Raw genomic sequence first — 15,744 nt, forward strand, 5'->3', positions numbered from 1 at the left:
CAAACATGGCGTCGCCCTCGTCATTCGGCGATCGAGTCATAAATAACCATCGGGAATCTGGATAAACTACAGGGAAAATTGCTATCATTATCAAAAGAACAGTCTAATCTATTGAAAATCAGTGTCTAACTGTGACGTAGATAAGGCATTTTATATGTTTTGGCAACTTTGGAGATATAAATTTCGAAACAATTTTGCGAGGGCACGAGGCCTAGCCAAGCGGGATCAGTAGCCATATCTGTGCTTGTAGACCTCTGCGGCTTGAAACATTCTCCACAAATCAAAATAGTTGGATTTGGACGTAATATGAATGAATTGTTACCTTGTTTCGTTTCGTCGCTGTGTGTACACCTGACTACACTTCTTAACGTTATGACAGGACAGACCGACTGTCAACAACGTCTGACCGTGGTCGTGACGTCTCATAGACTAGGGTTAGAGTAGCTTCCTTTTGACAAAGGGCAGTTACTCTAGCGGACAGACCGATGGATTGCCGCGAAAGGCAATTAAAAACAATTGTTGTTTTACGTATATGTTCGAAGTATGTTTCAGTTGGAGCTATATTGGCTACTGTCACTGTCCGACTGACACATCATCTACCCTTTGACTAATAAATATTAATGCGCGCATTCCAGGAAAACTCGCTATGTTTCGGTAATGTTTGTGAGAGAAAATACAATGTTTATTCCTAATGCATAATTTTTACCATCCCCAAACACACACGCGTGATAACCTCTATATCCTTACATCACGTTTCCCAAAAGCTGGAAACACAAAGGATCTCACCGATGTGTCTTTTGATATTAAATATATCACGCGATTCTTACACGAGAAAAACTTCCAAGGCTTGAAGACAGGTGATATTTATCATCCAAAATCATTCTTCCAACTTTTACATTTTGTAAACAGTAATAACTAGTGTCTTGAGTGTTAAAATTACAGCTAACCATCTTCAGTGGCAGAGATTAGTGATGTCATTTGATTGTGATGTCCATGTAACTGAAGACTTTATAATTGCTCATAGTAAAGAAATACTTCTTGAAAACCTCCTAAATATGCATTTTCTTACTTTAAACATTTTAACTTAATACTGCATTTAGTGCTTTTTATAAGTTCCAAACATGCATATGTTAAAATTAAATGAACAAAGTTTAATTCACAATAATATAAACACATCTGGTAACATTCATGATGATGTTTAAATGTTTTCCTGATTTTTCATATTATGCCTATCCTTTGTCCAGAAAGGACAGTTATCCTACCTTAAGCGTTGATTCCATGGCCCAGGTTATTGTGATAATGAAGTCGAATGTTCAAGTGGCCCCGTCAATCAAGGCAATGTAAAGAGTTGCGTCCCATAGTCGTCCCAGGATCTCCTATTCTCACTGATTATGATCATTGGTCTCTCAGCACAACACCCTTCCTCGCTGGTTTCAGTACAATCGATCTGTGTCACGTTGCTTTCTCCCACATCAAGCTGACACGCCGTGCTATAGCCTGAATACTGCGTAAAGCAGCGTTAAACCAACTCACTGGGGGTTTTACGTCGCGTCCAAGATTATTGCACTTATATAGCGACGTGCATGTACGTGTGTGTTTGTGTGGCTGCTTGTACTAGTCCGGACTGATGCCGATTTATAGTGCTAGCTCACTGAGATACCAAGCCCCAGTTTAACATGAATACCCCACTCAGACACAGTTTTCTGTCTCCGAGCCGACCAGTCCTTGTTTTAGCCCCTAAATGCCGAGCGCCAGACAGGGTATACAACGACCGCCTAAATATGACATCGATATTCATGCGTGGTTGACGGGTATATATGTGGTGTTGCTTTGTGTCAAACCCGGACGTTGAAAAGGCTCACATGAAGAAGATACTCCCGACTACCAACATGTGTGTATGTTAGTAGAGCAATGTTTACAAAATATTAGTCTGTGCAAAATCGTTCATGGATATCCAAATACGTCATTTGTGGATTATTATCCTGATCTCATGTGGTGCTAGATGTAAGTATTTGTGAATTATTAACACAAAGATAGTACATTTGAACTGCTTCACTGCACACAACCCAGTAGATTGAATGCTCTTGTATGCTGTGCAGTAAAATGTATATTCTCCTGAATGCTATTCTTTTGAATGGAAAAGATTACAACCACTCCTTCAATAAAGAGATTATTTAAGTCTTCTGATCGGTAAACTCTAGCAATGACAAACTGACTAAGGTAATTATATACGCTGTGCACAGGACTTTACAACACGCAGACCTCCACACGTTAACCCTCTAACTCGCAGTGCGTGATGTCCTCAGGTTACATGCTTAATTGCCACTCACTGTGCGATCACTAGCGGAATAACGCACCCATTGTATGTGTAATTCAAGGCATGTAAAGATGCATAGAAATGAGAGGAAGTTAATCCCGGGCAGTGACACCACATCAGCCCCTCTGTGTACAGGGGATATCGCTTTAGTATTTTCTGTCCAGCAATATTTCACCAGTTATGTGTATATGTCATTCACACGAGAACAATGACGCCACCACGGGGTCTTTGAGAGCAATGTAGGTCACAGGTACAAGCGACGTCCTGACTATTTCCAACCACGTGTCCTGAAACACACCACCAACCCGTCAGAGGATACATTATGTCAAGTGAAAAGTACACGTTTAGGGTTACGGCATTTTACAACAAATAGGTGAGGGGAAATGGGGTTTATCGTCGCGTTCAAGTCTACTGCAGTTATATAGCATTATACATGCATGTGTTCGTGTTCGTGTGCGTGTGTTCGTGTGTGTGTGTATGTGTGTGTGTGTTGTGGGATGGTGGGTGGGTGGGGGTGTATTTGTGACGTCACACTGTTGTTCTTGCAATTGATTCTGTGCCAGGAATATACTAGCCATACGGAACGTGCATTTTAAAACTGACACAACTATAGGTCATAATGCAAAATAAGGAGACATTTGGGCCTCATTCCTGTTTCCGAAATCAACAGATTTTCATGATATTCCGATTCCATAGCATATTCAAACGTCTTTTGATATGGCTGTAGCAAATGGAATTTGAATGGTTGTGACGGCTAAAACACAGAGATTTCGCAACCCAGGTAGCCTAGTGGTTAAAGCGTTCGCTCGTCACGCCGAAGGCCTGGGTTCGATTCCCAACATGGGTACAAAGTGTGAAGCTCAGTTCTGGTGTCCCCCGCCGTGATATTGCTGGAATATTGCTAAAAGTGGCGTAAAACCATACTCACTCACTCACTTGCTGTTGAGTATTATTCCGTTTATTTAATAGTAGAAGAAGTAGAAGAAGAATACCCTGTAAATATAATAATTTTGAATTTATCACATTTAGGAATAACACATTATAGCACATGTCACAGTGGTATCACAGATTAAATACAAAACAAAGGGAGATAACCGATACCTAATTCGTCACATTTAACAAGAAATGAATAGTATTACATTGATGTCAACCACTTTCACATGTTCAATAGACGTTTTCGGATAGAACTTTAGTTCATTTATCACTTGCCCGTGAAGAGATCGCCCGTTTAATAAACATACAGCTGTATTACACATTGTGTGATACCAAAACGGGTGCTTGTGTACTCTCGGAACATGTTTCTAGAACAAATATTGAAAGCTCTCAACATCCCTTGGCTTATTCAACGACATTGTGTGTGGAGATGATAGATCACTGAGAGGAGTTTATGCACACTCGATGACCCCAGCAACCTTTTTGCTTGGCTGACGTCACATGGCACAAATTCCACAAATTACGTTATCGGGTATTGTGACGTCATTGTAAACTTTGAGGTGCAAGGCCCCGTTCCACAAGGCGATCGTACTGTAGCACAACAACAGTCGTTGGTCTAAGTTAAAGTATGTGAGTTGCGATAACCTTAACGCTACTATAATTTTGTGGAACGGACGCCTGAATTCTAAAGGTGCCGTTGTATGGTATTAAATTCATACCTTTCAACTTTTGACGTGTTTGAAGTATTATTGTGTGAAAATCAATTGGATTATGCCATGGATCGTGTAGGTGTCAGCCTATTCACACTCAACAGTTTAATTCTAAAAACGTTATGAATGGCAAGTAAAACATAAAATACTAAACTCGCTCTCGTGTAAAACCTATTTTATGAAACTCGTCAGATACCACAACTATTCACTCGTTTCATAAAATTGGTATTACACGGGAGCTCGTTTAGTATTCTATACTAGCCACATAAAGCAACTGTGCACGGAGAAAATATATTCTGGATTGAAATACAACACAGCAAGAACAAAATGATGCAGACGTGGTAACAGCTGAATGATCGGACCATAAGAAAATGTCAACGGGACCTGAACAACAGCTGTTACGATGACGTCAGAAGATCAAAATCGCAAAGTCAATAACGGGTATGACCACCCAGTGCATGAATCACAGCAGTGCATCGGCGACGCATGGAGTCTACCAAATGGGCATGGAAGGCCAGGGGAATGGCCTGCCATATCCTCCTCAAATCCTGTGCCAATTCACGGACTTTATCTGGAGGATGTGGAAGACGACGCAGACGGCGCTCCATTTCATCCCACACATGCTCTATTGGGGAGGGATTTGGAGAAATTGCAGGCCATGGCAGTAACATGACATTGTTATGGTGAAGGAAATCCATTGCGACCCTAGCCGTGTGAGGACGAACGTTGTCCTGTTGAAATGTCAATCCCGGGCCATGACGTTGCAGGAAAGGAATGACCACAGGCCTCAGAATCTGATCTCTATAGCCAACACTGATGAGATTGCCCTGAACAACCACCAAAGGGGTTCGGTGCCGTGCTGTTATCCCACCCCAAATCATCACAGAGCCACCTCCAAAACGATTCCTCTCCACAATACAGTTGCGTACATAACGTTCTCCCAAACGCCGGTAGACACGTTGGCGCCCGTCACTGTGGGAAATGTTTAACCTCGATTTATCTGTAAAGACAACATTTCTCCACCATATTCGAGGTTGGCGAACATGATTTCGACACCATCTTAGACGGTTGACTCGATGACGGTGTGTCAGGATGGGACGTATGGCAGGGCGTCGTGGTCGAATCCCGTACTGACGTAAACGATTCCTGACAGTGTTGGGATGGATACGGCGCAGTCCAGGAATTGTCTGGGACGTCGTTACTGCCGTTTGGAACCTGTGTCGGAGATGTGTCACTCGAATCCATCTGTCCTGTTTTGGCGTCGTTACTCGGGGACGTCCTGAACGTGGGTGGTCGGCAACGTCATTTGTGTTCTGATAACGCCTCACCAATGTCGATATCGTGTTACGGTGGCATTGGAAATGTGTTGCCACCTGTTGTTGCCTCATTCCCGCTCGGATCATTCCAATGGCTTCATGACGCTGTGCAGCTGTCAATCTTGGCATGATTTGCTTGTGATATGCTTGTGTCAGCGCCTGAGAAGTTTTGAATTTTGAATGACCACAGATCATGCTTTCCAAAGTGACAGCGCATTTTGAGCTGCACAGGCTGTGTACAGCTGCACAGGTTGCACGTGCAGTAACACATTGCTCGTCCATAGGCCCCCATCAATGACGTCATATCGTATGGCACGTGCATGAGCGTTTGAATGTTTCCAATAATTGCTGTGTTCAAACCTATATTTCATATATGGACGGTGTGCCCTTATATCTATATTTTCTCCGTGCACAGTTTCTTTATGTGGCTATTATATATATATAATACTATCCATTCTATGCCATAATGACATTGGACCTTTCTACACACAATATACATGCTAATCTCATGACCACTCTCTTTAGTACAACCCCTCATCATTAGCTCTCAAAACGCAGTGGAAGCCGTACGACACCACGAGGTACATACTCATTGAAGCAGATGTTCCAGTCAGCAAATCAATCCTCAATATCATAAATAAGGTTCCCACTAACATGGAATACATGTGCTATTCAATAACCAGGCCTAAACGAAGAACAGGTAAGAGAGAATACCATGAATACTACCATTGTTAACAAAACTGTATAACATAAACAAGAAACGGTTTTGTGCAAATTCTATTTAATTTTTATGTAAAAATAAAATACAACTTGAAAACATCCATAAATTCCTCACTATTGCAGATAAACAGTGTTTGCATGTATAGCAGGACCCACCTGCACAAAGTATGCATATCAGGCTAACTGACCATATGTTAAAGTGGTCGTTGAGATTGTGCAGACTCATCCGTGATATTTCACGTGCACATTCTGAAATTGCACATACATAGGTTTTAAATGTATTTAAAACGTTAGGGTATATTTGTGTTTAATATGTTGAAAAGTCGACTTTTTATAGTCGCAGATGGTGAGAGTGTCATCGTTAGAGAGACGGACACGGCCAGATTCAGGTGGCAGGTGCCACAAGGGACATCTGTCATTGCAATGTATGTGCTAAACCCAAATGGAACCGGCGTCCTCCTCGCTAACACAGCAAACCGGCACCTTGTTGCTCCTTCATATGAAGCCCGTGTCAACTTCAGTGGGAACTTGTCGGCGGGGCTTGTGATGTTTGATATGAGCAATGTCAGCAGATCTGACGCTGGGACCTACACGTGTGGTAACGGAGGACTGAGTGATATCATTCCGAACTGCGGACAGACGCTAATTGTTCTAGGTGAGTGTATATCAATGCAATTCGATTATTAGACCCATATTTTCTTCCACAGGTGCTGAGAGTCAGACTACAGCCATCGCCTCCCCTGGAGATAACAGTACAATCAGCTTCCTCATCCCACAAGGTGGTCTTGGGGCAGGGTCTTCATTCTTTTTTCTTACACCAAATGGGTTAGCAGCCTTTATTGTTACAGCATCGGACGTATTCATAGCCACAGATCCATATAAAGATAGAGTAGTTTTTGAAGGCAGTTATTCCTCGAGGAACATCACATTTGTGCTGAAGAACATTACAAGATCGGATGCTGGACATTATAATTGTAGCAATGCGGGTTCTACCAGTCAGATACTGAACTGTGGGTTGAAGCTTATAGTCATCGGTATGTTGTTTACATTTTATAAATCAATGCATGTTGATATTCATAATCCATGATAGCTAGCGAGGAAAAGTTTGGTCCTATTTCCACAACCATATACGTACACACTGAACAGCTGTGGGATATGAATATGTTTCCCCCGTGTCTGTAGCAGGAGCCAACTCAAATCCGAATAGAAAGTATAATAATTGTGTGTCATTATCCCCATATTGTTTGGGTTGTACAGGCAACCATTATGTAGTTCGAATGTTGTTCACTTAGGTATAATAAAAATATCCAATTACTCAAATACTGACATGAGCATAATACATGCGTGTACTTGAGAGTCTTCTTGGGCACTTAGAAGTTGGATGTAACCACAGAAAGAAGTATTCTGGACAACAACTTCTGTCTTTTAAACACAACGCGTTTCAGGGCTCTTTTTTTATATATACAATGTATAAGTGAAGTAATAACGTTATACAATTAAGAAGATGTTGAGGGACGTGGCAAGGGCTATATGACAGCGAGTACAAGGTAATGTTACTACAAGCCGTCATAACAGATTGAACGACTTATCACAGAAAATTGTATACTACATTGTACACTCCTTCTCCCAGAATGTGTGTTTCTTGTAAAAGAATGCCAACATTCATTCCAGGTGAGCCGACCAAGCCAGTCATATCACTGCAATCTACTCCCGTGGTTGGCAGGAACGTCACGTTGACGTGCTCGTCTACATCTACAACACTACCGGCAGATCATGGACTGACCTTCACCTACACCTGGAAGATAGATGGTCTGAATCTTACCTCGCAAAGGGGCGCTCGTCTTACAGTTCCGGTTGAGAGTCATACCCCACCAGGTGTCACCTGTCACGTGACAGAGGATCGGGGTTTGGGGAGAGACAGTGACGTTCTGATGTTATATCCTGACTGTAAGTATATAACTATAGCTTGACAGATATTCATCTGTATGTGGTGGTGGTACTTGTTGTTAGACAGTATAACCACAGTGTAATGTCTTTAACTTTGAACTGCATGCCAAGGATACCTTCACTCTGAACAATATTTCAATAATATTAGCTGAACAAAGATGGATTATACTGTTCCTAACTTGCCTGTACAGCACAAAGTGGAAGGTTCATAATGTATATATAAATACTCAATAGTGAAATATTACTTGCTGAACAAAAGTCTTGTATACCCTGTAATGATGAATATGCTTTTTGGAAGGCACGTGTCAAGTTACTTTTTTATAAATAGACTACTGTACGTGTGTGTTGGGGAAAGTGTTGCTTGGTTTGTAATATATATAAAACAAGGCTTTGAGTTTGAATTGATAATAGTGTAACACTATTTATATTTATATTCTTAAACGACACATTTGTTCCTCCTTGATGATACGAATGTAAAGTATAGAAGAACGTATTCAGTATTGAGTTTTATTTCTAATTATTTGACTTTACAATCGAATTGCAATTACTTTCGTTTATGTAACTAAAAGCCATGTTTTTTGCGTTTGAATTGATTCGTAGCACTGATCTTACAGATCCTCCGTACAATGCCAGCATCTCGTCAACATCTGTACAAGTCAAGGAGACTGACGTCGTACCCCAGGTCACGTGTGTCAGCACGTGTAGACCTGCATGCTCATATTCCTGGAAACAAGGATCTCAGACAGTCGGGACTGGGCGGGTGCTCAGTCTTGGAGCAGCAAACAGGACCATGGCTGGCAGCTACGTGTGCACGGCGACTAACGTATATGGAACAATACAGAGTCCTGCTGTTTCACTTGATGTCCAATGTACGTATGGCTGTATTTCATGTTAGAGTAAACCATGCTTGTGATAAAAGGCGACAAACGGGATCGGATGGTCAGGCTCTCTGACTTGGTTGATGCATGTCATATTATCTTAAATGCTTTGATCGATGCTGATGTTGGCAATCCCTGGTACAGGCACGATTCAACAACATACGGCGTTGACCAACAAACAAACAAATCATGTCTATAAGACATATCGCATTGATCAGACAATCCGGTGGTTGACATAATGATGTCACATGTCAATTCCCAAATTGAAGTTATATGTTAACACAGAAATCTGTTCGTAAAAGAACTCAGTGTGAAACTAAAAAACAAACAACAAACGGTATAAAATCCACAAACGTATTACTAAATAAGCAAAGTTTATGTAACCGTGCTTGTGTTGGCCGATAGTGGAGTAGGCGATCTACTGGCCAAATAATCACAAACAGCTGTGGGGGGTGAGGCTGATGACGTTTATTTTATTATCGGTACGAATGTACGTACTTAATTCAGCCTGAAACAATGAAAGTACAACATAAGCAAATGTAACATAGAAATAAATATATACAATCCGTTATGGTTACTCTTTAAATTTCTAAAAGATAGATATCACTTCCATTAAATGAATAGCATTTACTTTACATTACACAATACATCAGACGTATCCGTACAATACATCAATACACAGATACAAATTATATTAATATGATAAAGAGTGATAACGAACATTACATACCAGATAGGTGATACCTCAATAGTGTATTAAAATATATAGTACAACAGCCACTCATTTCAGACATACAACACTCATACACTTGCACTTACCAACATACATCAAGCATACAGACATACATTTTCTTTCCATTACTGTCCAGAGGGGTTTATATTACTTAGTTTATATATATATTAAGGTTTCGTGTTTAATACTGTTTTATACAGATAATAATTACTCACTGAACTGTGAGTTCATCAAGAACTATAAATATATACAAGATGCATTATGTTTCTAATAATTCAAATTAAGACTGCATTCTACAATATATATTATTTCTAATCGCAATAATTAAAAAACATCCATATATACAACATCATAAAATAAATAACCAACTAACCTCAAATATGAATAAATCCTTTAACAAATCCAAATCCTCACATGATAAGAAATGCATGCGGCAATAAATCTCGCTGAGTATATGGTGTTTCCTTGTGAGGTGACAGTAGCAACTGATTTTGTAAAATTCAACAAGAATTGTTGTAAGTCAAAAGCATGCAGTGTGACAATTAGTGGAAGTTAGACTGAGAGTAAGCTTACTTAATGTTACAGAGCTATGGAATGAATGTTTAAGGTATAAAATACTAAGGTATAAAACATAACTAATATTAAAACTAATTATATATTCTTATAATATTATATCGTAATAAACTAATCAGTTAAAATGGTAACAAGGCCATATAACCTTACTACTTACTAATAAATCTTAATTAAAAGTTATGTACATAATTGAGCCTGCCACATTTACAAATCAACACAAAATAATGCACAGCAATTACATTGGCAGTACACATTAGAGTGGTGGAACAATATCCAGTCGTGATGGCGAAAGTTAGTGATAATAAAATATACTCACCCAGGGGCGACATCGGTCAAGCTTCTGAGATGGGCCAAGACAGGAATTCAGAAATGATGAGTGATCCACACAAGAAATCTGGTATATTAATGTGATGAAAAGGGTGAGAGATGCGTTAACACGCTCTTGTTCCCTTATATTCTAGCAACTGGAAATTTCAACACAATGCAATCACTAGTCTAGTTGTACTAGAATATTCCACATATGTCTATAACACACTATCATCGTCCGCAGGGTACCGGACCGGTAGTTTACAAACCACACTAGCATCTAAATATAGAAAACTCCTGTCAAAGCACAATACAGTGAGCGAATCTCAACAGAAACAATGTAACACAGCTACAATTATTGTTAATAAACAATAAAATCCACAGCTGTATAACAATGAGCATCGATCCACGCCTGTTAAGATGACAAACAAACAAACAACTTGTAGAACAATCACGTCACCTAGCCTGATCATCCCATCCCTCAAGTCAGATTTGTACGATTCATTGTAACCCAGAGTTTCACGCGTTGCTGAGAATAATTAGTACTTGAAACAGACAACGCATGATATAAGGATAAAGAAGCTAAAATTGACATTCTGGAATTAGCTTGTTTGAAACAATAAATATACCACAGATAGCCGTACTTAATACCACACATTCTTAAGACTTAGATGTTTATAGGTAGCAACGATGTTTTGCATGTTCCAGCATCCTACTTTTGTGTTGCTATTTTTGTTTTATCTAAACCGAGTTATAGACACATATTATAATGTTTTGTGATGCTCATAATTAAGACAAGACCCATTTCAGTTCAACTAATACTGAGATACGGGGTAGAATAGGTCTTCACAAACCCATGCATGCCATAAAAGGCGAATATGCTTGTTGTAAGATTCAACTAACGGGATCGGATTGTCAGGCTCGCTGACATGGTTTGATGAATGTCATCGTATCACAATTGCGTGGATCGATGCTTACGATGTCAATCACTGGATTGTCTGGTGTAGACTCGATTATTTACAGACCGACGTCATATAGCTGGAAGTGAGGCGTAAAACAACAAACAAACAAACAAACATCAAGTAACACTGGTATTCATAGCACACGTGTAATTTATGTATGTCTTTCCCTCTTCAGATAAACCATCTGCAGTTTTAATGGCTAACGGACAGTCCGACACTGCTGAAGTTGATGAAAGGGGTTTTGTGATTCTGTCATGCGCAGTAGACAGTAATCCTTTGTCCAGTATATCCATCATGAACGGCACTATTCGACTGAGCCAGGTGACAGGGTCAGCCACCGCCAGTTTCAACTGGACTGGAGCAGATTGTCTTGACGGCAGCGTCTACACGTGTCTTGCAAAGAACATAGTTGGTGAAACGACAGCATCAGTAACAGTAAATATAAAATGTAGGTATCTTGATGAGACTGTTAATGTATTTTGTTCAATAACCAAAATGGCAACACACCTTTTCGACCGTTACCTGGAAGAAATATTGACTGAAAATATTATAGGAACTCAGTAGGTCATATGTAGACTCATATCCTCTTACTGTCAGGAAGCGATGTATTTGACAAGAAGGATGACGATACTGAAGACTGGTTAACGTTTTTTATTCAAATTTCCTATAGTCATATGTCCCAGCAGTATTCCAGCAGCTCCAGCCTTTGATGTCAACATCTACAACCTTTGAGGAACAATCGATCATGCTCTTTCTCAAAGTTGTTTGATCTGGGTTACAGCATTCAAGGTTTTAGGGTGACAAAGATGACATCCGACGCAATTGCCTGTTTCCCAGGTTTGTTCAGATAAACACTTGACTGCACTGGTGTTTGTGACGGGTGTTTTCGGTGAGGCAGAATAAGCTCACCCTTCTCACCCTTTCTTATCCATAAACAGATGATCATGATGTAGTCTGAATCTTACAATCAACTGATTTCAGCAGAGATTATGGAAATAGTTTAGTCGCTTTTATCTGCAATGCAATCAAATCTGAATCTCTATGTATAAGTTATTTTTAATTAACATTCGAATATGTCGAAGTGTTGATTTTTCATTTTTCAAATGCATTGGTGACTCATCATGTGCAGAATTGTTAAGTCACTTTCATTGCAATGAAATACTTAACAACAATTATTTTAAAGGCAAAAACACATAAATATATCTACTTTATACTTTGAAGGTTCCCCACGGCTCAATTTCCAATACCCCACAAGGAGGGACGTGTATGTTGACATAGGACAGCCAATCAGATTACATGTGTACACCCTTGCCTTCCCACAACCGACCTTCACCTGGTTTAAACAGATTGGAGGTAGTGCAGAACCTGTCGACCTGTCAAAATGGCGTCAGTACGACGAAACCATGACGTCATATATTGTCACAGATATTGTTGAAGAGACGGATTATGGAGTGTATTATGTAAACGTCACAAACACACTTGGAAGGTTCCGAATGCAATTTCAACTTGGAAAGAAAGGTAGGTTTGAATGAAATAATTGAACTCGCCTTTTACTTGCAATATAAGTAGTTTTACGGAAACACTATTATAGGAAACTTATGAAGGTATGTTATAGTTTATGTCCATGTTTGCAAAGAACAACTGTAACAAATTAATTTTTGACTGATAACACACACATATACACACCCTTAGAGTGATTGTTTTCTTGTGATCATATCATGAAACTCTACGTCGTTTCCATGTTCAATCTATACTATGTCCCTCATCACATACAGCACCACTTTCTGTACCGGAGAACTTCCAGTGTCAAAACAAAGCCGGCAGCTACATCCTTCAGTGGACACCGGGTGGTGATGATGAGACAAGAGGCGTAGGGTTCCTGGTGGAAAAAAGACTGCCACAGGCTAACTGGACCACAGTCTCCGCCACTGTTGAAAGTGATGGTATGATGAGACAGGTGCAGCTACCTGAGTCTGGAGACAGGACCGTCTTCTTCAGGCTCTATGCTGCAGAGGGCGCTGCAAGGACGTCACCAGTGACAGCGTCATGTACAGCATTCACTGTTGCAGTCGACAATGGTATGTCAAACCGATAATGATTTTAGCGGTTCGTCGTTTGAGTTTTTATGTGCTCAAGTTTATAACGTCTCCAATAAACGTATTCTTAAATGGTTTGAGAATACAATGAAGCAGGTTATATGTGATGCACTTCAAGACAGACCAAAGGTCAAAGCAAAAATATATGATTTCTTTAACGTGGGCGTTCAGATATCATATTTCTACCCGATGACTTTGTTTTGATAGATGAAATTATCCAAATTAACATCTCTTTCTCTGTGTTCAGGTGAGCTATCGTTCGGAGCAGGAGTGGGCGTTGGCCTTGTTGTTGCAGTAGCTGTTGTAGCAGTGTCCCTGGCTGTTGTTTGCATCTGCAGGAAGAAGTGCCTGTCATTGAAGAATGGTATGAAAACACAATGTGCATGGCTTATCAGGATAGGAGATGTTCGTCTCCCCTTAGACAAATCGCTAGCTCATTCTATATTGCCACATGATATGAATAACGCTCAGACGTCTCTCGGAAATAAGCACTTATTACACCATTATAAAAATGAAAATATTTGTAAAATAGCTGTCAAACTGTATTTTGAGCAGGCCTATGTTTTTTATTCTTTTGTAAGGAGTGGTTCAAATGATATAAAAAAAGAAAATATAAACATGTGCTGCACCACACTGTTGATACACTATTGGTGACTGGGAGGATTAGATCACGCAATAATAGTTACGAACATGACACGGGTACAAGCTGTTATAGTGTGTGAGATCTGTGTTTTCAGATCCGTTGAGGCAGAAAGAAGAGGAGTCTGTGTAAGTACTTGTGGCTCTTGCTATACTTGAATAATTGGGTATTGAAACATGTCGATGCTGAAATGAAAGTGGAACAGATGTGTAGTTCATTGTACCCTGTTATTACTGTATCAGCATAGACTATATCACTTGTGATAAAACGTAATTCGCAGAGGAATGTCAATTCATGTTATATGGACACACGAAATAGAATATCCTGCAATGTGGCGCTTCTGTCTCTGTACAGATATCATGAGGTAGCTGCATCTACCGTGACAACTCAGCACAGTCGCCAGCAACATCGTCAGTCAGGTAAAACAAGGATTATAAACTGGACATTAGTCACTTTTCTTTTTACTGGACCCGAAAAAAAACAATATTGACTGTGGAAGAAGACCGCGGTCAATGTTGTTTTGTTCAGGTCCATAAAACATGTAGTGGCCTAAAATATGATTGTTTATTATGTAAGAAAGCGACAAAGGCCAATTCAAAATAGGCTTTGGGTCGCTTTTGTCGAATGACACGTGACTGCTCCTTGGCCAATGAAATGGCGGAATTTCAAGGACATATAAAATAGAGGTATATATTCAGTCCTCGTCAACCAATGGTGTATTGTTGTCCTGTATAATTTGGAATTCACAAAAAAAGAAAGATTGTAAAAGTTTATCTCATTATAATTATTTGTATTCCTGATGCATATCTTCCTTGGTTTCTGATATTTCCATGAGATCTGTTAGCATACTTATTTATAAAGTAAGGCTTCACAAGCTCCAGTTACCATCATGAATTTGATTCGAATGTCAAAGATACTTAACAGAGAAATTATTGATGTAAGCTTTCAAATTTAAGGAGCTGCTGAGGACGCGAATGTTTCCACCTGGTTATCGTCGATTGTTTCAGTTATATGCATGTCGTATGTCCTTGTTTCATAAAATATTGAGGTCACATAAATACGAGGAGGATTAAGAATGATTACCCATCATTATTTTTTATTGCGAGCTCAATCTTGTCACAAATAGGTTTACTGTGCATGGTTTGTACTGGGGGCGACCGCAGGCTGATGTGTAACAATACTATTACAGGCGCAGGGACATCTGGCAACACTTACGACGCCCTCACATCTGACAGGGACACGCCAACTGAAGCACCACCTTACGAGAAACTAGAGAAACAGTACGTGAACATGGCGGTGTCTGCTGATGATGAGACCTAACTGCAAAGACCAAATAGTGTACAGTGTACGAAGGACAAAGCAGCACATTCACAAGACACACAATGCCTCATTGTACGTCTTCCACGAGGTCTTGGCTTACATCAGTCGCTTGACTCTGTCTTTCCAATTGAAAGCGTCTGAGGCGCCATCATTCGAAGTGCAGAGCTGCACCACTTTGGCGTGCCAGAAACCCGTGATCGTGTGTCTCTCAGATTCGTTGTGGTTACCTTTCGTAGCCTTTCAGAACCATGCCTGTGCTCACGGGTTTCATCAAATCAGTTTTCCTCCCACAC

The 15,744-nt window shown here is 40.1% G+C and overlaps 1 protein-coding gene across 1 annotated transcript; it reads left to right on the forward strand.

The window, feature by feature from the left end:
* Positions 1–1,898: 1,898 nt before the first annotated feature.
* Positions 1,899–15,495, forward strand: LOC139457546 (neural cell adhesion molecule 1-like). The gene is made up of 11 exons (XM_071238923.1): positions 1,899–2,004; positions 6,704–7,030; positions 7,668–7,943; positions 8,558–8,812; positions 11,571–11,843; positions 12,617–12,913; positions 13,171–13,473; positions 13,739–13,855; positions 14,229–14,259; positions 14,486–14,550; positions 15,321–15,495. Exons 1-11 carry the CDS (start codon positions 1,947–1,949, stop codon positions 15,449–15,451), a joined length of 2,133 nt encoding a protein of 710 aa, XP_071095024.1. The 5' UTR covers positions 1,899–1,946; the 3' UTR covers positions 15,452–15,495.
* Positions 15,496–15,744: the final 249 nt, after the last annotated feature.

The sequence above is a fragment of the Haliotis cracherodii genome, unplaced genomic scaffold (assembly GCF_022045235.1).
Source record: "Haliotis cracherodii isolate W230 unplaced genomic scaffold, xgHalCrac1.p SCAF_12, whole genome shotgun sequence".
In the NCBI taxonomy this organism is placed as follows: domain Eukaryota; kingdom Metazoa; phylum Mollusca; class Gastropoda; order Lepetellida; family Haliotidae; genus Haliotis; species Haliotis cracherodii.

What these genes read in the sequence shown, in the direction of transcription:
- LOC139457546 (XM_071238923.1), top strand. Translation starts at nt 1,947, where the DNA reads ATGGATATCCAAATACGTCATTTGTGGATTATTATCCTGATCTCATGT. An exon ending in CAGAAAGAAGAGGAGTCTGT is followed by an intron (nt 14,260 to 14,485) that starts GTAAGTACTTGT and finishes GTCTCTGTACAG; the next exon opens with ATATCATGAGGTAGCTGCAT. An exon ending in CCAGCAACATCGTCAGTCAG is followed by an intron (nt 14,551 to 15,320) that starts GTAAAACAAGGA and finishes ATACTATTACAG; the next exon opens with GCGCAGGGACATCTGGCAAC.